General features: G+C 47.3%; 1 protein-coding gene across 1 annotated transcript in view; it reads right to left on the bottom strand.

Moving 5' to 3' along the window:
- The window catches only part of NS1 (Class II aminoacyl-tRNA and biotin synthetases superfamily protein), a 79,470-nt gene that overhangs the window by 21,334 nt on the left and 33,650 nt on the right, over positions 1-24,486 (bottom strand). The window contains exon 10 of the mRNA XM_086776966.1: positions 4,183-4,266. Within this exon, the coding sequence (XP_086633092.1) occupies positions 4,183-4,266 (84 nt within the window). The remainder of the gene's footprint in view (positions 1-4,182; positions 4,267-24,486) is intronic.

Consider the following 24,486-nt stretch of genomic DNA (forward strand, 5'->3'; position numbering starts at 1 on the left):
AAAAGCTGGAGTCTTCACAGTTACTACTGAGGAATCTACACCCTTCTCGGTGCTCTGATTAGAACATTTCCTCTAATAGTGGCCTTTCTCACCACAATTGTTACAGGTCCTCTTTGCCTTCAAGGCGTCACGCTCCTGCTCGGAAGACTTCTCTTGTGAAGACTTCCCTTTGCCCTTATTGCGGCCTTGCAACCGCTGGCCAATTAAGGCCTCAAAATCTCCGCCCTGTGGAGGGTTCGTAAAACGCTCTTCCTAGTCCAAGACCATAGGCATAAGCTCCTCCCATGTGATGGTGTTGAGCCTGCCACTGATGATCAAAGAGGAGTAGAAAGCTGAGTACTAAGAGGTCAGATGAGACAACAAAGTAATGGCCATGTCCTCTCAAGATATCTAATGGCCATGTCCTCTCAAGATATCTCCTTCCCAGCCTGAAGAACCTCCTGTTGAAGAGCCTACAACTTCTTGATGTGCTTCCGCATCGTCAAAGACTTTGTAGGATCCATCACCCGCATCTGCACTTCCAAGGAGATCCGCTTCATGGGTGATACCCTGTTATACAGAGAAGCCAAATGCTGCCAAATCCCTCTGGCCAACGTCATATGTTTGAGATGATTAATCACCTGTGGTGTGCAATTAAGCAAGATGAAAGAATGCACATGGGCATTGACACGATCCCACAACTCTGCCTAAGCCTCCCGTTCTTTCCGAGTAGAGAGTAAAAGCTCCTCGTCCTCCAACTTTGGCCATGGAACACCAACAATAATGAAATCAGCCAAGTCATAGAGACTCCATCATAACCTTCCAGATGCCATAGTTGGTCCCATCCAACTGTCGATCCACCGGGAACGTGGGGAGAGAAGGGATCTTCACGTGCTTCTCAGCCATCTCAAGCAAGTTTGCCATCTCAGGAGGGTTACTTTGGTCTTGTGAAGGGAGGGTGGGTGGGAAAAAAAATGAAGAAGAGGTTGCAAGCAATATGCAAGGTGGCTGTCCAACGGTGATGGCCGCCTTCTACCCAATCTCCAAGTCCCGAACAGCCCAAGAGATCTCCAATCAGCACCAAAAACCAGTAGTCCCACAAGCTCTTCAAATCTCCCGCAAGCTCTCCAAGGTCTTCAAGAAATCAACAGTCCCGCAAGCTCTCCAATATCTCCAAACTTCAAGCCACCTAGGGCTCTGATACCATGTCGGAATACGCAGCGGTTATGAGACAGAAAACTGAGAGCAACACAGTAGGACTCTACGCTGAAGACGAGCACATGCAAGAGAGAATCACCAGTCTGAATCAAAACACAGAACTGAGTGTAGAATAGAAGAGCAAACGCAAAAGAGAGAGAGAAATGAAATGAAATGAAATGTTGTATTAACGTCTTCAAAAGGCCAAAGTGACCTATGAGAGAGAGAAGCTGTATAAACTCTGCTATATACAAGATCCAGTACAACAACAGGAGGTGGGGGCAAGGGTGGTATTTATACCACCCTATGGGACCAATCAGCCAACTCTAAATCAGCCGATAGGCTGCCACACAAGTCCACGACTAGTAAAATCCAGTCGGCCAGCACATGAGAAGTCGGGTAGTACAAGAGCTCAGTCGGCCAGTACAGTCAGCCCCCCATGACCACTAAAAGTAGGGAAAACATGGAAAAATGGGAAAAAATGAGAAAATACTCTGGGCAGGCATACCCACAACAAAGGCCCTCTGTGAGCACTATGGTACAGACAAGTGATGACCGCTAACATGTACTTGATGAGCTTTATCACATCAATCAAATCCCTATCATTGAGTCATGCAAATACTCTCTCTTTTATAGCTTTCTTCTCTCTATCTCTCTCCCATGGTTCATCATATTTAACAACTAGCCCATAATACACTATAAATAGAGGGCTAGGTGTAAAGACTACTGCAAGTATTTCTAATTCATTAGACATGATTAAGACTTAATTACTAGAATTAAACACAAGATAGAGTGGAAAACTAATAGTGTTTGCCTTGATGCTAAGGCCTTTCTTAAATAGGGCCTAAAAAGGTACAAATGAAGAGGCACATCCCCAGTGTAGACATGTGACTCTTAGACAAGTAGTTGTGTCCTTTAGATGTAGAGTTACACAATTTGAGTGGTGTTTGCATTGATGCTAAGGCCTTTCTTAAAGAGGGCCTGAAAAGATACAAATGAAGAGGCACATCCCCAATGTAGGGATGTGACTCTTAGACAAGTAGTGTCCGTTAGATGTAGAGTTACACCCTTTGAGTGTAGTTGTGTCTCTTTGAATAATGCATACACACACACACACACACACACACACATATATATACACACACACACACACACATATAATATAATATAATATATATATATAGTGACCCATATGACGGGATGTGACCCTTCATTGGTGTCATTAAAATAATTACAACGATTAAGGGTACTGCAATAGGAGATTAGTCACAATCATGACATTCCCTCCCACTTAAAATAAGATCCGGGATGAAGAGAATGATTGTTGTTTCTTCTTGCTAGAATTGTAAGTCCAATTTGTAGAAGTATTTATCCACTCTTTAGTCAAAATTTTCTTGTTGAGGTCGACTTCTTGTACGACTCTCCATATTGAAGAATCATGAAATGTTGAAGGTTCCACATTAGTATTCTGACAAGCATTGGGATGCTTCCGGCACTCCAACCGTTTATGGTTTCCACAACCAATGGTCTAGAGACCAGATGTCGAAGCATCTTTTGAGTTGGTTAAACCAGATGTCTGATGTGGAGAGTTGTCAGTTCACCTGGAGGTATTACCATGTGATGATTGATGTTGTGGTCGAGAAAACAATTGCTTGTCGTTGTTACCACATTGTTGATGTTGACGATCTTCATTTCGATTTGGAGAAGAAGATGCATGTCTCTGTAAACCCTAGGCTGAATCTGAGATTAAGACGATGTCCTCTGCATACAACAACATGGGCACAACTACATGAGCAAGCCGTGAGCCTCTACCGCCGAAGCTGTCCACAAAGGCCTCTATTTCATCGATGTATAGACAAAAGAGTGTAGGAGAGAGTTAGCAACCTTGTTTGACCCTAATAGTATTGCATGTCCCCAGAGAGTCCAATTGGTGCACGAACGGACTAGTCACTACCTCGTTATCACACCCCTAATCAGGTCATGTGCGAGCTACAAACGTCCTGATAGGCGGGATTGGGGGGCTCAATCAAAAGCTTTGCGAAAATCCACAAAGCAACAGTATACATGTTGCTTCGTGACCTCTCCTTTATGATAGCCCGTACAGTGAAGCTATGATCCAAGGTGGAGAAATTATTCCTGAAGCCTGTCTGACCTGATGCTCTGTACCCCAGCCTCTTAGCCATAGAGCTGATCTCTACCTCTTAACACTCCACCATAGATCTTGGCCATTGTGTGGTCAATCATGATAGTCCTTTAGTTATTCGGATCCATGGGGTCTCCTGCTTTATGGATGGGCACAATGGAATTTGTGAAACAGGTTAGTTGAAAGCCTTTACAAAGAGCTCTATTAAAGAGATGTGCAAGGATGGGAGCAACCCTGGGTAAAGTGTTCCGTGCATAGATCTGCATGATCTTTTGTCCTCCCACTATGCAACTTTATTTTTCTCAAGAGAATGATAGAACAACACTTCATTCTCTCAACCTTACCTACTATATATTGTTGAACGAAAAACTGACATATCTACAACGAATACTTCTAGATCTTCTGAATAATGACTGTAACTTACTATGAACAGGGCAAGAAACCTTCAAGTAATCCTTCCAATTGCTGAAATCTCCTACATAGGAAGCCTTCGACTAACACGCATTGATGGCTGCTGATCTGGCTAAATCTACTACTACTTTTTTTCAAATTCCAACCAAGCAAGACTTCTGACTTTTCACAAATCAAATGCTTTACAAGCCTATTTTTCACCAATTAGAATCCTTGAATTTGATGTTTGTCATTGTATACTATTTCTCTCACAATATAATTAACAGCTCACAAATGTCAAAAGACATCTTCTAGCTCATGAAATATTATCTTTACAAAGATCATTAAGCACACATGTACACGCATGCAGACATATGTAAACCTCTCACACAAGGGAAAATAAAGGGATGGTCAATGACAGACAGAGAAAGAGGGAGAATCATTTCTGTAAAATAATATGTGAAAGCACGTACATGCAAGCGAGCAACAATTCCCTTTTCGACCCACATGTCAAAAAATTGCATGTCCTCTTTGCATTCATCCAGTACATGCTGTACCTGTACAAAAACAGAAAACACACTATTATTTGTGCAAGAGAAAGATATAGCCATAGTTAAAAATTGATGATCCATTTTAACCAAGTTACTTTGACGGGAAAGAGAGGGAACCAAGCATGATATGCATGGCACTTTCAAAAGGAGAGCAGCTGCCCATGCGGCTGGAGAGCCTTCCTCCTCGCGATCACAAAAGGTTCAGGGACAAGCTCAATTCTTACCACCCAACAAAGTCCCATAACAAGTGAGTCAACCCAAAGACCCGTAGACGTAGAACAAGGAAGATTGAAAAGGGGGATAACCCTATGACAGTTCAAAAGGGCTCAGGCGAGGATACCACCTCTAATGTTTCATCATCATCCTTTGAGGAGGAGATGATTCTGAAGCTCACCATGGAACCACAGGAGGAACCAGAGGAAGTTGTTATTGCCCCCAACAACCTGCCAAAGAAACTGGCAGAGTACCCAAATCTCATAGAGAAAAAGCACAGGCTGGAAGCTGCTGAGGAGTTGGTCAAAACTTGACCAGCACAGCTAGAGGGTGAACCTCCAACAGTACCGATTGCCGGAGCAGGTCCTATTCCAATGGACACCAACTTCACCATACTCAAGAGATCGCATTTGTCTATATGCTGAGTGTAGCATCAATGCTGCACGCACCTAAAATTGAAAATAACACTTCCAATAAAGTGGTGGCAGCATGGGGACAAAAACATGCCAAGAACAAAGAGTTGTATCTCTTCAAGGGAGAAAGTGAAGATCATTGGCTTCAATATGTGGAAGCAATTAACTCCCATGTGGAATATGCCATCAATGGAAGAGAGAGCTAAACATTACCCAAATTCTGGTCACACTAGGACCACTGCTACTGTAAGCCCCCTCCCGAAGGATAAGCTAATACACAAGGTTAGAACAACATAAAAGGGTACATGCAAACTCCCCTCCCAACCAAAGATTCCATCCAAAATCTCCACCGAGCCAAGGCCTAAGGTTCAACTCCCCACACACCGAGCCACTTAGCCCTAGCATCCCATACCACCAAAGCCTACCCTAAGGGACCCTCGGCAAGACCACCTATGAACTGCCATGTCCAGGGCAAGAGTAAGACTACTCTAGTGCACACCAACTATCAATTATAATAGTCTATGACCACAATAACCCATAAGTCACTTATATAGTGACTACAGCCACCATACATAACCACCCATTCATAAATAGCCAGCAACCAATTATCAATAATAATGAACCCTAGCCACCTATCACCTTCTTGCAATCTTCCCCATAATCTCAGGGCTCTCCCATCCTACCCAAATTGGGACCTAATCCCGAGAATTAGCATTAGGTACGTAACATACTTCCCCTCCTAAGATCTTTCCTCTCTAGGAAACAAAGTCAAGGAGCCTCCGCTCTAAACTAGCAACTATCTCCCAAGTTGAGTTCTCCACCGCCCTATATTTCCACTTGATCTTATACTCTGGGATCATCTTATTCCTAAACCTCCTCTCCATAAAATCCAGCATAAACTCCCGCCCATGTGGAACAAAGGACAAGTCCTCAACCTCTACCAGCTCCTGAGGTGAAACAACATTCAGCCCCCAGTATCTCCTTGAGTCTACTCGCATGAAAAACTCAATGAACTTTCACATTAGGAGGTAATTCTAGCATACAAGCCACCTCACACCAACCCTTTTCACGATACTATAAGGTCCATAGTACCTAGGGGACAACCTTCCCCGTCCGCAACATCTCACAACTCTCGGGTATCCTTAGATATACTAGCATTTCCTTTGATAACTCCCTCAGTGAACGCTTTCTATCAGCATTAAAACCATGCTCTATCATGAGGACTTCTCATAGATTCTCGTGCTCTATCATGAGGACTTCTGATATAGATTCCCATGCACTAACTAGCATCTCCCACATATCCGCTAAGAAATCTCTAGTCGTATCAATCCTAATACCCTTAAGCGCCGATATAGTTACCGATGTCACCAACCCAGACATTTTCTAGTACAAGAGGGGTCTAGTGGACTCCAAGACACCTAAATATTTAATAAGTACAAGCTTTGGGAAAGGGTAATTATTCAACACAAAAGATCAAGCGCATGAAGCTTACTCTAGGCGCCCAAGAAGGTTTCTTCGACACAAAAATGGGCATTGGAGCTCAAGTGTCAAGTGGAAAGCATATATAGCCAGCTTCCAAGGATTTAGGAGAGATCTAGCTTTGAAACATGGTTCTACATGGTGCTCACATAATTTCTAGTAAGGTGGAATACAAAGGATCACACTCCTAAAATCTAGGAGGGTTCCTATTTTTGGACAATCCCCAACGGAAATTCTGTTCACGTCATTTCATCTTTAAGCTAAGCAAATTGGTGGGGGGGGGGGGGGGGACACCCGCCGAAGCACCTTCAACAAAAGGTCTACGAGTTAAGATACTTTTCAAGGTGAAGTTTATGGGGGGGAACCATCTCTTAAGTTGGGACATGTGGCATGACAGTGGATCCAAGTGAGACAAGTGGCTTCACACTTGTCACCTCAACTCTACACTTGTCATTATAGCTTTTACTTGCCATTCTAGTTCACGAGAGTCCAAAATCTATAAATTAGAGCCCTCTGCCTCCATTTGTGTAGGCTCTCTACCACCTCTACAAGCTGCCCTAATGTTGGCTACTCTCCTCTCTCTCTCAAAGAGTGCCCATGAAGTATACAGCTGGTTGAGGACTATTTCGAAGGATTCCATCACGAAGAAATACTAAAGGCAAGGGTGTTTGATTAGTGTATTATGATTTTCAGCCACTAGGCATTTGTCTTTTTAATTGGTTATATATGGATAGCCATTGGACACTTGCTACAGCAATTGGGCATGTATTTGAGCCATCAGGCACTTGCTATTGCCATGGGGTATTGTATCTTAGCCATATTCTAGATAGCTTTATGGGTCTATGGATGAGCCTTATTGGTTTATGGACAGCTTTTTGGGCTTATGGTTCAGCCATATGGGTTCATCAAAAGCTTTATGGGCTTATGATTCAGCCATATGGGTTCTTGTATAGCTTTATGGGCTTATGATTCAGCTATATGGGTTTATGGACAGCTATGTGGGCTATTGGATAAGCTATGATGGCCAGTATCCACAAAGAATATACATATTCTTGGTATTTTCATGGGGCTTTTTTATGACAACCCAAGTATAAGAATTCTTCATGGTTGTATGTGAACAAATATGGAGCGTGTGCTCCCCCAAAGCTTGTACATGGTATTTTCTCCTTGGGTAATAAAATACTCCAAGGGGAGGGTCCCATTACAACCTCTATGTTGTGTCAAATGTGCACATCTCTCTTTTACAGTTTAATGAAACCCCATCTGCCCACTCTGAGTTCATAGTCACCAGAAACGTTTCGGGGTTTTGGACGTTTTGGGACAAAACGTTTGGTCTTTAGGCAAAGAAACGCAGAGTTTTCGTAATTTTTTCTATATAAATGCAATAAAATGGTTTAGAACTTGTAGTTTGTAGAATTATTCGTAGGCCTACCTAGTGCTAGCTAGGCACTTAATATATGGTAAAAGCTTAGGCAATTGTGGTCACAATTGGGCAATTGGGGAGTTGTGGAATTGTGACTCATGAGAAATTGGGCAATTGTGAGAAATTGGGGATTTATGAGAAATTGGGCAATTGAGAATTTAGGGAATTGGGAATATTGGGAAATTTGTGAGAAATTGGGGAAGAGGAGGAGGAGAAGAAAAAGAAAAAGAAGAAGAGGTGACTGCAGATCGCGTGCGAGAGAGAGAGAGAGAGAGAGAAAGAAAGAAAGAAAGAAAGAAAGATTTTATTAACGTCTTCCAAAAGACCGAACTCGGCCTATGAGACAAATCGGAGTACCTGTATGGGGTATCCTCTGTCATCCCAACATTTTAAAAAAAAACTTGGACAAAATTTTTAAAAAAGACAATTTGTTTTCTTTAGAAACGAAAAAAAATCCTTGTTTCTGAAACGCGTTTCAAGCGTTTCGGTCGTTTTGGGGTTTCGGAGTTTCTCAGCCCAGAAACACATTTCTATGTGACTATGTTTGAGTTACATTGGTATCAAAGCTTTGGCTCTTTCACACTCTTGTGTTAAAGAGGATCTTACCGAGATATAAACATTGGCTATTAGCGTAGTTAAACAATGCGAGCCTATCCACTTATGGAAGCAGACATGCATCGTGAGCATAAGCAGAAGAATGTTTGGCTTATGGATATATGAGTTCGTGTAATCTATTTGGGAAACACAAACTTCTCTTTTGTGCCTGGTGTAACGGAAGGCGCACGTGTGTATTGGAATCGTATAAATGTGAACAAGATTCTGAGCACTTAACACTTGAGCATTACAACCACAAAGCTGAAAATGACAGTACACCACATAAAGGGGCCGATGATAGGCTGACCCCCCCCCCCCTTTAGGTTATATTACCAAAAGAGTCTGCAAGTACAAGTTTACGGGTGCCTGGGGATTCACCACCAGCCTGCACCTGATTCTTCCAAATACATCATGAATGAATACATTTCAAACAAAAGAATTTGTAGGTACATCCGCCCTACACACAGGTACATCCGCCCTGCACAAGCCTCTTCACAGGTACATCCGCCCTCCACAAGAGTATCACAATCCTCACAGGTACTCCGCCCTGCACAAGATGTAAATGGATCTTTAGGCCCTGTTTCCACGCGAGAAACTGATCCAGAAACCTGTGTTCTCCGCAAGCAAGTGTCCCCAATGCTTGCCCTAAGCACCTGTTACACCAAGAATCCTTGAGACACATCCATGCTCACATATTCCATTGCTGTCCGGCCTGTTTTGTGCAATAACCAGTCCAAAACAGCAACTTTCTATCGCGAGAATTCCACCTGTAAAGGGTCCTACAGCCCTGTGGAGGTCCCTAGAGCTGTCCTGTACTGTCCAAGTTGACTTTGGACACCTGTAACCAGCCCAAAACTCGCAATAACCAGAAATTACAGGTCTGAAATTTACCAACCAGCCCTTTAGAAGAGTGTGGGGATCATTATCCAAGCTTGTGTGAGTCCGGGAAGCAAGCAACCAGCCCTGTAGCAACTCCCAAAGCTCCAACCAGCTCTCCAATGTGTTAAGTTATGAATAAAACAGCCCAAAAGGCCTCTTGAAGGAGGCGCCTTTCTCCAGTGCCACCTAAGGGGCTTGGTGGGTACACATACAGGCTGACAAGTGTCCCCATAAGGTGTCCAGGTAGGTGTCCAGCCCATAGTGCTCCATTTGTCCTGTTTGTATAAGTTCAGGTCCAACCAAATGGGAAATGGCCATAAGTTGTCCGGACTTCATTAATTTTGGTCCAACCAAATGCGAACGCATTATAAGTTGTCCGGCCACTTATTAATGAGTGTGGACCTGCAAACCAATAAACTTTAGTAGTAAATGAAATAAGCTGTAAATTGAGTGTGGACGCACTTACCACCAGCAAAACCCATAAGCCCACAGTTTTAGGCCCAAACAGGAGTGCACACACGCGTCCACAAGGTGCCCGGGCGTCCCCGGTCCCTCGGACTTCACAAGCCAAAATAACAAGCATTGTCCAGGCAACAAGACAATGTCACACAAAGTAAAATAAAGTTATGGCATGCATCATTTATGTATTGTGCACATGTAAACTTGGAGAACCACCTATCATCATTCTTGTACTTGAAAATATTCCGCCTGCCATCATAACACACCATGTGTGCATGGCCGGAATCCACACGGGGACCGCCCGAAAGTCCACAAATGTCCTGCCATGTCCTTGGACTCATATGCATCCACTCATATGATCCATACACATGCCCAGGTATAATACATACATGCATCCGCATGTTTCTAGGCCTGACACGCATCTGCATGTTCCTAGAATATAGGGATTTGTGACATCCCCCCGGCTTCTAATCAGTTGACCGCAACTGAAAAGCCTCCAGATAGGCCTTCAAAAGATCTAGGTAATCCTCGAAGTAGGCCTCATCCATCCATTTCGCATCCAAAGCTGAATAATTCTTGAACTTCACAAGGTACCTACGAACAAGTTTGCCTCCCGCAAGCTTTCGTTCCTTGTGAAAAACAATCTGTTCAGGTTGAAGAATCTCTTCCAGCTCATCCACCTCGGGTGGGTCTTCCAAAACCGGCTCAAACGGTGTCGGTCCCACATAAGGCCTCAATAGGCTCACATGAAAAGCATTATGCATGTTCCAATGATCTGGGAGTACAAGCCGAAATGCAACATCATTGATCTTCTCCAAGATCTGAAAAGGTCCATAATACCTGTTGGAAAGTTTAGGGTACTTTCCCTCTTTCCCTGGCCTCTTCCGAAGGCGTGCCTTTTCAAATTTCAGCAAGACCCAATCACCTTGTTTGAATTGTACATCCCTTCTATGCTTATCAGCTGCCTTTTTAATCTTGGTTTGAGACCTCTCTATGGCTGTCCGTACCTGTGCAAATGCAGTATCCAAGTCTCTGACATACTCATCTGCTACAAAAATCTCATCCTTTGTACGAAGGATGGGTGGTAGTACCACCTTGCCATAGATAATCTCAAAGGGCGCCTTCCCGTAGAAGTATGTACCGTATTGTTGTAGGCAAACTCCACAAGTGGTAAATACTTCTCCCAATCCGATTTGCGGTCGGATACATAAGATTTCAGCAAGTCGAGGACGGCTGAATTTGCTATTTCACTTTGCCCATCTGTCTGTGGATGGTAAGCTGATGAGAAGTTCAGCTTTGTACCCATATTGACAAACAATGCGCGCCAAAATAAGCTTGTGGTTCTAGGATCTCTATCCCCCACAATAGATTTAGGCATGCCATGGTGTTTGAATATCTGTGCCAAAAACATCCTAGCCATATGATCTGGCTTTATTGTCTTGCGCACGGGAATGAAATGTGCCTGCTTGCTAAACCTGTCAATAATGGTCTAAATAGCATCATTTCCCTGTGGTGTCCTGGCAAATCCATAATGAAATCCATAGCAATGCTTTCCCATGGTTCATTTGGTATAGGCAAGGGCTAAAGCAATCCAGGTGCTTTATGTCGATCAAACTTGACCTTTTAACACACCATACATTCACGTACATATGCTTCAATATCCTTGCGAATATGTGGCCAAAAGAAATACCTCTCCAAAGCTTGTGCTGTGGCCAAAATGCCTCTATGACCTGCATATGGAGGAGCACGGCACTCATCCATAACCTTATGGCGAAGGTTCTTTACCACACACATACGATTTTGCATCATGAGATATCCATCTCTTATGACATAAGATGGGACAGCAATACCCTCTTGCAAATCAGCCCATACATGTGCAAAATCCTCATCCAGATGATAAGTATTACGCATATCCGATAAGTCCTCATGGTATGCAACTGTGATAGCATGAACCTGTGGTCGTCTAGATAAGGCATCTGCCACCACATTCTTTTTCCCTGGAGTGTGTAAAATCTGAAAATGAAACATTGAGAGGAAATTTGCCCATCTCATATGCTTCTCTGAGAGCTTACTTTGAGTCAAAAAGTATCTCAAACTTTGATGATCAGTTTTGACCATAAAATCAGCCCCTAAAAGATAGTGTTTCCAAATAGTAAGGGCATGAATTACAGCCAACAACTCCTCCTCATAAACCTGTAAGTGAAGCTTTGCATGTTGCAAGCGTCTGCTCTCATAGGCAATGGCATGTCCTTCTTGGTTCAAAACAGCCCCTATGCAGTCCCCACTTGCATCACATTCCACGACAAAAGGTTTGTGCAAATCCGGATGAGTACCGGTCCCGAGATGATTGCACTCTTCAAGTTTTGAAAGGCATCTCTCTCTTCTTGTGTCCATTTAAAGATTGCTTTCTTCTTCGTTAAGTCATGTAACGGAGCGGCAATGAAAGCGAAATGCTTGACGAACCTCCTGTAGTAAGCACATAAACCAAGGAAGCTCCTCACTTCATGGACTGATTTCAGCTCTGGCCATTCTTGCATGGCTTGTATCTTTGCGGGATCCATGCGCACACCATCCTTTGATACAATGTGACCAAGATAGTGAATCTCTGGGAGGAAGAATTCACTCTTTTTTGCATTTATGTAGAGCTGATTTTCCTTAAGCTCTTTAAACACAATAGCCAGGTGCTCACGATGTTGGGCTTCATTCTTTGAGAATACAATAATGTCATCAAAGAATATACCTGTGAACTTTCTATGCTTTCTGAATACCCTGTCCATCATCCTGTTGAAGGTAGCGGGTGCATAAGTAAGGCCAAAAGGCACCACCAAAAACTCATAAAGACCAAAGACTGTCCTGAATGCAGTCTTGTGTACATCTTGAGGTGCCACTCTCGCTTGATGATACCCACTCTTGAGGTCTATTCGGTTGAAACATGCCGAACCTTCAAGCTTGTCCAAGATGTCATCAATGCGCGGAATCGGAAACCGATTCTTGATGGTTATCTTATTTAGGGCACGGTAATCAACACACATCCTGTAAGTACCATCCTTCTTTTGAACAAGAAGTACCGGTGAGCAATATGGCGAGGAACTAGGCCGAATCAAACCCTTTTCCAAAAGTTCATTCACCTGAGCCATAATCTCTTCTTGTTGACTAGCACTCACCCTGTATGGTGGCCTATTAGGTGGAGAGCTACCGGGAATTAGATCTATGCAATGATCTTCCGGCCTCTGGTGGCAACCTTGCTGGCAAAGCATTTGCAAAACAATCTTTGAACTCATTCAAAAAGTTAAGCTTGTCTTGATCTAATGTACTGACATCAACACTAGAATGTTCAATGGTATCACGTACAAAAACCAAGTAAGAACAAGCTGATTTCTTTATTGCCTTATTAATTTGTACATGGCTTACAAGAGGTATGGTACTTCCAGTAGTACCAGCATCTATAGAGTGCTCACGGCCTCTATGTACAAAGTTGATTTTCTTCTCTTTGTAAGCCTTAATAGGCTCTAAACGGTGATGCCAGGGCATCCCCAACAAAACATCACAACCTGTAAGAGGAGCCACTAGAAAGCTCTCATAGTCGAGGTAGTCCTGTATTTGTACACGGAGCTTACCAATGACCGGAGCTACATCAACCTGTTTGCCCTCAAAGGCGGCATCTGCATTCATTTGCATTCCCATGTCTTCCACATTGAGACCTATGGCGGCAGCCATCTGTACGGATATAAAGTTATCTGTGGAAACATCATCAAAAAGAAACAAAGCGGGCTGATCCTTCAATTTGCCCCAAGCCTTGCATATGACTCTACTCTTGGGCTCATGCCCTGTATTACCCTGCACATCGGGTACAACATTCACAAGAGGCTTTTGCACATCTTAGGATTCTGTGGGCATTTAGGATATATATGATCTTTACTGCCACACTTAAAGCATTTTCCAATCTTCCTGTACTCTTCCAATTGCTGTTTTGAGAGCCCAAAATTGTGGCGTTTACCCCCCGGCTTCTTTTCGGAGTCATCCTTTGCATCTCGGCCATCTTTGGGAGCATTCTTAGGTGGCTGTCCACCCTTTTTCTGGTCATAACCAGCCCTGAATTTGCTCTTGTTTTGACCTGCAAATGGCTTATTTGTGGGTGCTTTTATGTGCAAGTTCTCCGCAATCATGGCTGAGTGTATAAGCTCTTGTATGGTCTTATTTGGGTACACAGCCAAGCTTTGTTGAATGATGTGATGGAGCCCTAATTCAAACTTTCTCTTCTTCTCGTCCTCTCCAATCTTCATGAAGGGAGTAACCTTGAGAAGAACTTTCCAAAACTTTGCTATGTATGAAGCAACGGACTCTCCCTCATCTTGAGACAGCCAATCCCACTCCTTACGTACATCCTTTGCAAAGTTTGGTGGTAAGAATTGATCATAAAACTGAATTTTGAAAGAAGACCAAGTTGGGGCAGCACTTCCATCAAGTATTTTTGCAAGCCACCAATCACTTGCCGTATCCTTGAGATGCATTCCCACATGCCTAAGCATAGACTTTTCTGAAAAGTCTTCATTGCAAAAAGCTATCTCAAACTGTCTAATGAAAGCAAGTGCTTTGGTAGAGTCCATCCGTCCCTGAAAGTTTTCAAACTTTACATCCTTGTCACCGGACTTGAACTCTCGAGGCTTCTTCCTTCTATATGCATCCCTGTGTACATCCTGTTCATCTGCATGATGATGATGCCGCGATGAAGATTCGCGATCCCTCTTCGTTCTCTCTTGAGTCACACTCTTCAAATGAGTGGAAAGCTCAACACGAGAACGGATATGTCTTCTTGGAGCAAAGCGGGAATGAGTAGAGGATCCCTCATCCTTACTCTTCTCTTGACCTGCATCAAGCCTAGCACCAGGGACTCTTGTCCTTTCAGCATTTGGCACTTGCTGTGCTCTTTCTGCTTGTTGTGCATCATGTGCATCACCGCGGGCAGCCATGAGGGGTGGCTTCTTGAAAGCCAAACTACCATCTACTTCGGTACATACATCACCCTTAACCATTAGGTATGCAAGTGCAAGCTCTCGGGGTTTCTCAACATCCATTTCCTTTGCAATTGCTTCAAAAGTGACTTCATGGACCGAAGCCTTTGCCTTCGCAGCCAACACCCTTTGTACATCCGGGTCATTTCTCAATGACCTAAGCTCTTCGGTTTCAGCCCTATAGCGTCGCACTTGACGCCTCAAAGATTCCAAATCAGAATGCATAGTGTCATGAGTACCTGCATCTCCATAGACATCATTGCCTGCAGCATCTCTTGCATCCCTTGTACCATGAAGTTCACGGTCCTGCGTGTTCTCCACACTGTCAGAAATGTGGCTGTCCATGACACTCAAATCAGGTCACCACTTATTATTCCAAGCCTCCGACCGTTTTCCAATGAGGGGAAAAACTGAGCTCTGATACCAATGTAACGGAAGGCGGACGCGTGTATTGGAATCGTATAAATCTGAACAAGATTCTGAGCACTTAACACTTGAGCATTACAACCACAAAGCTGAAAATGACAGTACACCACATAAAGGGGCCGATGATAGGCTGACCCCCCCCCCCCTTTAGGTTATATTACCAAAAGAGTCTGCAAGTACAAGTTTACGGGTGCCTGGGGATTCACCACCAGCCTGCACCTGATTCTTCCAAATACATCATGAATGAATACATTTCAAACAAGAGAATTTGTAGGTACATCCGCCCTACACACAGGTACATCCGCCCTGCACAAGCCTCTTCACAGGTACATCCGCCTTGCACAAGAGTATCACAATCCTCACAGGTACTCCGCCCTGCACAAGATGTAAATGGATCTTTAGGCCCTGTTTCACGCGAGAAACTGATCCAGAAACCTGTGTTCTCCGCGAGCAAGTGTCCCCAATGCTTGCCCTAAGCACCTGTTACACCAGGAATCCTTGAGACACATCCATGCTCACATATTCCATTGCTGTCCGGCCTGTTTTGTGCAATAACCAGTCCAAAACAGCAACTTTCTATCGCGAGAATTCCACCTGTAAAGGGTCCTACAGTCCTGTGGAGGTCCCTAGAGCTGTCCTGTACTGTCCAAGTTGACTTTGGACACCTGTAACCAGCCCAAAACTCGCAATAACCAGAAATTACAGGTCTGAAATTTACCAACCAGCCCTTTAGAAGAGTGTGGGGATCATTATCCAAGCTTGTGTGAGTCCGGGAAGCAAGCAACCAGCCCTGTAGCAACTCCCAAAGCTCCAACCAGCTCTCCAATGTGTTAAGTTATGAATAAAACAGCCCAAAAGGCCTCTTGAAGGAGGCGCCTTTCTCCAGTGCCACCTAAGGGGCTTGGTGGGTACACATACAGGCTGACAAGTGTCCCCATAAGGTGTCCAGGTAGGTGTCCAGCCCATAGTGCTCCATTTGTCTTGTTTGTATAAGTTCAGGTCCAACCAAATGGGAAATGGCCATAAGTTGTCCGGACTTCATTAATTTTGGTCCAACCAAATGCGAACGCATTATAAGTTGTCCGGCCACTTATTAATGAGTGTGGACCTGTAAACCAATAAACTTTAGTAGTAAATGAAATAAGCTGTAAATTGAGTGTGGACACACTTACCACCTGCAAAACCCATAAGCCCACAGTTTTAGGTCCAAACAGGAGTGCACACACGCGTCCACAAGGTGCCCGGGCGTCCCCGGTCCCTCGGACTTCACAAGCCAAAATAACAAGCATTGTCCAGGCAACAAGACAATGTCACACAAAGTAAAATAAAGTTATGGCATGCATCATTTATGCATTGTGCACATGTAAACCTGGAGAACCACCTATCATCATTCTTGTACTTGAAAATATTCCGCCTGCCATCATAACACACCATGTGTGCATGGCCGGAATCCACACGGGCACCGCCCGAAAGTCCACAGATGTCCTGCCATGTCCTTGGACTCATATGCATCCACTCATATGATCCATACACATGCCCAGATATAATACATACATGCATCCGCATGTTTCTAGGCCTGACACGCATCCGCATGTCCCTAGAATATAGGGATTTGTGACACCTGGACCAGTTTATTGGTATTTGGGTTCTTCTATTGAAGCCCGTAGAAATCTCTTCCGAACTCATGAAAAACTTGACAAACAAGAGATAAGTACTTTTCCATTGTTGTTCGTTTTGTGTTAAGCAATTATGTATTTTGAATAAGTGGTTACCATTGTATGTGTATACAAGCATAAGGGTGAGTTGTTTGTTTTGAGTTGTTTTAGGGAGACATTGTCAAAGGTTGAAAAGCCTCGTATCTATGTTATACATGATTATCATATGGATTTATGGCTTCCTTTATTGAGACATATTGGATTCATGAAGCACATGACAACTCATGGATCAAGGATTTTTCTATGGATTTCTATTGGCGGCCAAAATGCCTATAAAACTATTGGTAGCCGAAATACCTATAAGCTATGTGTAGCATAGTCACAAGAAATGTTTCAAGGTTTTTTTCCTTTCGAGGTTTTTCAGGTTCTGTTTTGAAAGTTTCGTCCCTCGGCTAAGAAACCGCGAGGTTTCGAAAAATCAATAATTTCATAAAGTTTAAATACTTAAAGAACTTATAGTAGCCATCTAAAAACTTAGTGTAATGATATAAAAAAATGGTGTCTTCTCACACACCTTAGGGAGTCATCCTTATTTTGGTGAGGAATTATGGCAATTTTGCTTGATTAGATGCCAGAAGTGGTTCAATAAAGGACTCTTGAGTGTTCTTATGCTCCAGTCAAGGATAGGCGGCCAGCAGGTCCCACCCCGATGGACGAGGATTCAGTCTCAGTGCCCGTTGAGGCCGCCGGTGGAGCCCCCCATGTGGAGACCCCGCTCCCGCCTCCCCCCGCGGGGGTCCCCGCCCCCTCCATGGAGCAGATTCCTGAGGATCCCGGGCCGCACTCCGCGACCCCCGGCCCCTCTTCCCCTCACTCGGAGAGCACTCCAGCCCCCCCCCCCGGGCCGCACTCCGCGACCCCCGGCCCCTCTTCCCCTCACTCGGAGAGCACTCCAGCCCCCCCCCCCCCCCCCCCCCGCCTCTTCGGCAGCCCCCCCTGACACCTCTCCTCTGGCAGATGCCTCTCCATCCTCTCCTCGCTCTCCCCCCTCCTCTCCGCGAGCCACCATCCCTCCCTCGGCCTCTCCAGGATACTCCTCCAGACCACCCACTGCCCCGGGGCAGCGCAGCTGGGTAGGCCAGAGTTCAGTTCAGCGGCTGTTCCACCGCCACTCCGGGCCGGTGGAGATGGCGATCCTAGCTTCGCCCGCCACAGAGTTCTCTCCAGCCTCCCCTAGGGGGCCCCCGCGAGTGATGGGGCTCCCAGTGGATTACGGTTTCTTCAGGTGTCTCCAGCTGGATGCTGGCCCGTTCGAGACACTGGTCGCGCCCTTGCGAGTATGCGTGGTGTGCCATCCCTCTCGTTCTCCTTCAGTGGTGAGCAGCACGGTGGCCTTCTCCTTTCCTCTCAGTGTTGCCCCAGACACAGCATGGGATTGCAACTCTGTAGAGGAAGTTTTGCGTGATCAGATACTGGAGTTTTCTCACCACTTCAGTGACTTGGGGCTCACGGACCTATTGCAGACCCGACTACACTCAGCCCGCATGAGCTTGTTTGGTATAGGAGATTGGCGGGCGGATCCGGTCCACACCTCAGTTGAGGCGGTGCTGCTGATTCTCCTCCACGCAGCCCCGAGGATGCAGCCTACCTTTAGATACATATATGCAGAGGATTGGTCTCACGCCTATGCCCTGGACAGGGCGAAGGTGGAGTGGGGCTGGACACAGAGACAGGTCACCCTCTTTTTGGAGAGACTCCGCACCCGGACAGACAGTGACTATTCTCCCTCCAAGCCGGCGCCCAAGACTCACACAGTGGAGGGCAGCTCATCCGGGTGAGCCAGTGGCGGCTGCTTCACTTGCCATAGCTCATCCATGAGGATCCTCTCATGGAACATCCAGGGTCTTGGTGGACCTCGCTGCTACACTGGTCGGGGCAGACTTCGCCAGGAGATCCAGAGGGCTCACGTTGGAGGGCCCATAGATATCCTTTTCATCCAGGAGCACCACCTTTCTGCCGGGCGCACCCGCACCTGCGGGAAGATCTTGCCAGGCAGGAGTCACACTTTTTGGTCACCGACATATGGCTCCCAGGGGAACCAGGGTGGAGTATGCATCTCAGTCAGCGAGCAGCTTCTATCCGAGGTTGTGGATTCTGGCACTCTGGTTCAGGGTCGAGCGCAGTGGATCATCCTTCGGGTTGGGGAAGACCACATTGGCTTCCTCAACTTCTACGCCCCTAATGGGGCGACCGGGAGAGCTGAGTTCTGGAGCACCATTAGGCAGTCCCTCCCCATGGCAGACCATTGGTGCCTAGGGGGGGATTGCAACATGCTGGAGGATGCAGAGGACAGGATGGGGTGCAGCCAGGAGACCATTCATGGGCCAGAGCTCGCTGCCTGGGAGGAGCTAGTGCTGCAGGTGAGAGGCCAGGATCCGTGGACTCTCTCGGAGTTTGGCAGGATGCAGGGGAGTTTATCTTTCTCGCGCTCGGATAGACGGGCCACAGGAGTTAACCTTTCCCGCATCGACAGGTTTTACATTGATGAGTGGGCTTGCGATAGAGGTGGCACTGTGGGTATACTTGCAGGCTCTTCTTTTTCAGACCACTTTCCAGTGCTTCTCCAGATCGAGGACCCTACGAGAGGAGAGCCAGGCCAGAGCGTCCGGATTCCAGATTGTCTCATAGAGGAGCCCGAGATTGCAACCAGAGTTGAGTAGGTCTGGCAGGAGCTTCAGTTCAGGAGAGGATCGGCAGCCAGCGATCTTGACAGGGGTTTGCAGGAGATCAATAGGATGCTCAGACAAACTGCCCTGGACCGTCTGGAGGCTTTCAGAGAGCAGGAGAGGAGCCTGCGGAGGAGTCTAGCTTCCCTTCAGAGACTTCAGGAGAGGGATCCTACGAGCCCTTGGATTTCAGAGCAGATGGAGTCAGCTCGCACAGAGATCAGATCCATCGAGGAGAGGAGGGTGGAGTTCCGATTCCATGCTCGGGAATCTTTTCGGACACAGGCTGGAGACAGAGTGACTCGGGATTTCTTTGAGGTGACAGGGCCTCGCTTCAGACAAGAGGGTCTCAGGCGTCTTCGGCAGGCTGATGGCCAGGTAGTGGTGGATCCCCCCAGGGTTCGGGCGATCGCCACAGATTTTTACAGGGATCTGCTCTCTGCTGAGCCAGCAGATGACAGGGATCTGCTCTCTGCTGAGCCAGCAGATGACAGGGTGAGAGAGGCTCGGGGGGCAATCTGGAGCTTCACGAGACCGGTTGTGCCGGCCCATTTGCAGCACTCCCTTCTCTCCCCCTTCTCGGATGCGGAACCGGAGGCGGCTCTTCAGGCACTTCCTCAGGGCAAATGCCCAGGAGAGGACGATCTCTCAGTGGCTTTCTTCCAGAGGTACTGGGGTCTCTTGCATAGGGGTTTCAGATTGGCATTCCAGGAGATCATGGAGTCGGGAGACATGCCGGACAGCATGGCAGAGGGGTTGATTCACTTGATCCCCAAAGAGGGAGGAGACAAACTGGAGATTAGACAGTGGAGACCGATCACCTTGCTAGGCACGGCCTACAAGGTCCTAGCTAAGGCGATCAGCAGGCGGCTTCAGCCTCACCTTCCGGACATCATCCACTCCACGCAGACAGGCTTCATCCAAGATAGGAGCATCCTGGATAACATCTTCTCTTTCTAGGAGGCTACGGCTTTGGCTAGATTTCGGCAGGAGGATCTGGCAGTGCTCCTTCTCGACTTCGAGAAGGCATATGATCGGGTGGACTGGGCCTTCTTGGAAGGCACTATGGAGAGGATGGGCTTCCCCCCTCAGTGGATCCGTGGGGTCTCTGCACTCTACACATCGGCTCATAGCCAGGTGCTGATACACGGCGTGCGCGGAGAGAGGTTCCAGCTCTCGCGCTCGGTGCGGCAGGGGTGCCCCTTGGCGCCCTTTCTTTTTCTTTTTGTGGCGGAGGCCATGAGCACTTTCTTGACGGCACAGGATACAGGTTTGCGGGGCCTCCAGCTCCCCATCCGCACCTCGGAGGAGCTCCTAGACTCGGAGTTTGCGGATGACACTGCTGTCTATCTTCAGGGAGGGGAGGAGAACCTCCGCCGCTTCGCCTCAGCCATGGAAAGGTTTTGCAGAGCTTCGGGCGCTTTGATCAACTGGCACAAGTCGTGTGGGTTGTGGGTCAGTCCCCCCCCCCCCCCCCCCCCCCCCCCCCCCCGACTTGGAGGCCAGTTGATGGGTTTCAGTGGCTGGCCCCCGGCACTAGAGTGCGCTATTTGGGATGCTATGTGGGCATTGACATATCTCCGGAGCAGCAGATAGCCCCCCTTCTTCTGAGCATTCGGAAGAAGCTTCTATATTGGAGTACCGCTCGTTTATCTCTAGCTGGCCGAGTGGTTGTGGCCAACCAGGTTTTGCTTGCTACCATGTGGTACATCACTTCTTGCTGGGCCTTCTCTCGGGCGTGAATTGGCCAGGTGCAGAGGCTCATCATCAGGAACTTTCTTTGGTCCGGTGGCGCGACGGGCGGCCCGCCAGGGCCAAGGTGGCATGGGCTGTGATCACTCAGCCGAGGGAGAGAGGCGGCCTGGGCATAGTTGATCCTATTTGTCAGAGCCGAGCTTTTCTTGGCAAGTTGGTGGTTCGTGGCCTCCTACCAAGCGCTGAGCCGTGGAAGGAGTTTCTTGTTTCCAGGATTCTCAGCCGCACTCCTTCTCTTAGCGGCCCCTGGACCCCCAGCATCAGGTGGATCTTTACAGAGCAGCGATCCAGAGGAGTGGGCCTTGGTTTCGAGGAGCGTTTTGCAGCTAGCCTTCTGAGGGCCTGGGAGCATATGAGGCCGTCACTCTTCCAGACTCCCCCGGGCACCGATGAGGAGCGCCTGAGGCAGCCATTGATCTGGAACCCCTTGATCCGACTTCCCAGTGGTCATATGGTTGGATCGCGATCTCATGTGTCGTGGGGCCCGTTGAGCTCCGGCCCAGCCCAGTCCTTAGACGACTGGATATGTTTTCAGCAGCTGCCTCTAGAGGTTCAGGAGAGGAGACTCAGCGGGATGAGGGGCAGAGAGTTGATGAGGCAGGACATTGAGGCGGCCATCCCCCGGGAGTGGCGGACTCCAGTACAGGACCCTCCACCTCCACAGTGGATGGGCGTCTTTACTCGGCATGAGATCCTTCTAGCGGTCTGCGGCTCTGTAGAGAGAGTCGCCCCACTCACCTTCGCTTCAGAGGACCCGACTAGATTTGGATGAGTTCCAGGATTGTATCTTTCAGAGGGTGCGGGTGGTCGGCTTTCATAAGAGACAGTGGCATGTAGACCCCTCACCGGCCTCGATAGGGGAGGACTATTCTTGGAGATTATGGGCTTGGGACAGCAGGCCTCTTATTCGCCTTCAGTGGGATCAAGGCGAGTGGCTTTGGCGAGATCCCTATTCGGCCCCTACCAGCCCAGGCACCCCCTTTTTTCAGTACACAGCGAGGCTGGGGCGGCGGATCCAGAGGCACAGGATAGCAGGCACCCCGGCGGCGGCCGAGCATTGGCAGCGACAGGGGCTCTCCCCTGCCTTCCTTAGGGACTTCTGGCAACGCCTTTGGGACAGCTTCCGGCCCCGGGAAGGTGACGTTTTTTCTCTGGCTTACAGCGCATAGAGGACTGGCTGTGGGGGCTTGGCTAGCTTTTGGCAGACACCCAGCGTCCTGCCCTCGGTGCGGCCATGCACAGGAGTCGCAGCGGCACTGCTTATGGGATTGCCCACAGGCACAGCAGGTCTGGCAGCGCGCTCTCAGGATGGTTTTTGCAGGCTCGCCAGGTGAGATGATGGTGACGTGGGGTGCGGTGGCTTGGACCACGGACAGCGGCCCGGCCCTTGGATACGAGGACGTCCCTGGCAGTGTGACCATCCAGGTCTCTGACAGGGTGATGGCAGTGGTTCCGACGCCAGACTTCTCTTCGGCAGTCTCCCAGGAGGGGGACGGGCACAGATGGGAGATGATCAGCAGCATGACGGCTTGGCACATATGGAGAGCCCGATGCAGGGAGGCCATAGACCACCAGGCGACTCCACCGACGGAGGTCATACAGGCTCTCTGGGTGGACATCATTCACACCTTGAGAGGACACTGGGGGAAACTTCAGGGCGGCTCGGATCGCATGAGAGATCGCCGCAAGGCGTTCCTCTGCACTTGGCAGCCTGGCCCTTTCCTCACCGCGAGGGGCGAGGATGTCACTTGGCACTACAGGCCTCCAGTTTGGCTCTTCTCACCTCCTGCATGTACTACTAGGTAGCCCCCCCTAGAGAGCGGCCAGCCACGGGGGTGGAGCTCTGGTGTTCACTGTATTTATTATCCCTCCTTGTGAGGTGAGCTTTGTAGCCTTATGGCGTCTTCTCATTAACTAATAGAAGGATCGTTTTTCCCAAAAAAAAAAAAATTTAAGAAAGATTTCAAACATTGAAGGATGATGTATAAAGAAAAAGGGGAAAGATGTCACATGCACTCTGCACTCAGTGCATGGTGACAAACTGGCTCATCATCAGCAGTGCCATATTTGTACATTATTAGAACCCAATAGGATGATATTTGTCGTACGTCGTGACCCCATTGTACATCCTCAGTCCAGGATAAGTCAGGCACGAGCTACGTAGGTCATTCCTCAGCCTTAGCGGGTCACTCAGTCAGTCAAGTCCCTTAACCCACTTGGAGAGAATCATTCATGCATGTAGAGTCAGTAGAAGCCTTAGGGTTTGCATCACAAAGCACTTTGCATCTTGCATAATATGCATTCATATACTTGTGCATCATTTAGAACATCCCAGAAGCCTTAGGGAATTTACTAGGATTTATTTGGTATTTTTTCCATATTTTATGGTATTTATTTAGCATTTAATGTCATTTATAAACATTAAGTTTATTAAATAAATGACCAGCCAACTTGACCAACCCTGCATAGGGCTTAGTTCTTCATTCAGTCTTCAGTAAGCTAGGCGCCTTCCTCCTCAGCACTAGGAGCATTCCCACCTTCAGCCTAGACTGGTCCCTGCCTTTGGAGCTTGTGTTTGTGCTTTCAACCTTCCTTGCAGCTTAACACAGCCCCTTCTTGCAGTCTATCCAGCATACAGTAGCCCCACAGTTAGCAAGCGCAGCTATTGTACCCTAACGCAACCATCTTTGCCAAAACGCAGCAGTTCAGGTTGAGCCATCTGCTCAGCTCTTAGGCGCCTGCATACAGCCTTCTGCCAGGCCCCAGGACAGCAGATTACAGTCTATGTTTGAGCACATAACACCACCAGCAGCCATTCAGTCCCCTCCAAGCCTGCGTTTGCAGATCTACAGCCGTACAGCAGTGCGTTTCAGCCCTACATTCTGCGTTTCAGTCTAGCATCAGTTCTACGACAATATTCTATCTTCTGTGCATCATCCATACATGCAACAGTCATCTGGTGAAGGTAACATATCATTCATAAGCATTTACAGCATAGTTACATAGCTTAGAACAGTCCACCGCAGTCCTTTCTCAGCCTAAGGTGTGCAGCCCTTCCTCATGCCCTTGGGAAGAGTGCATAGGCTCGAGATCAATTCATTGAGGTGTTTCTACAGCCGTGTACAGTTCAGCCAAACTTCCGCTCCTCTGAGATCTTGCGTTTGGCTTATCTACAATCCACAGTCATTCTCT

Source organism: Cibotium barometz, chromosome 37 (genome assembly GCF_041138505.1).
Source record: "Cibotium barometz isolate CiBa-2024 chromosome 37, ASM4113850v1, whole genome shotgun sequence".
Classification (NCBI taxonomy): domain Eukaryota; kingdom Viridiplantae; phylum Streptophyta; class Polypodiopsida; order Cyatheales; family Cibotiaceae; genus Cibotium; species Cibotium barometz.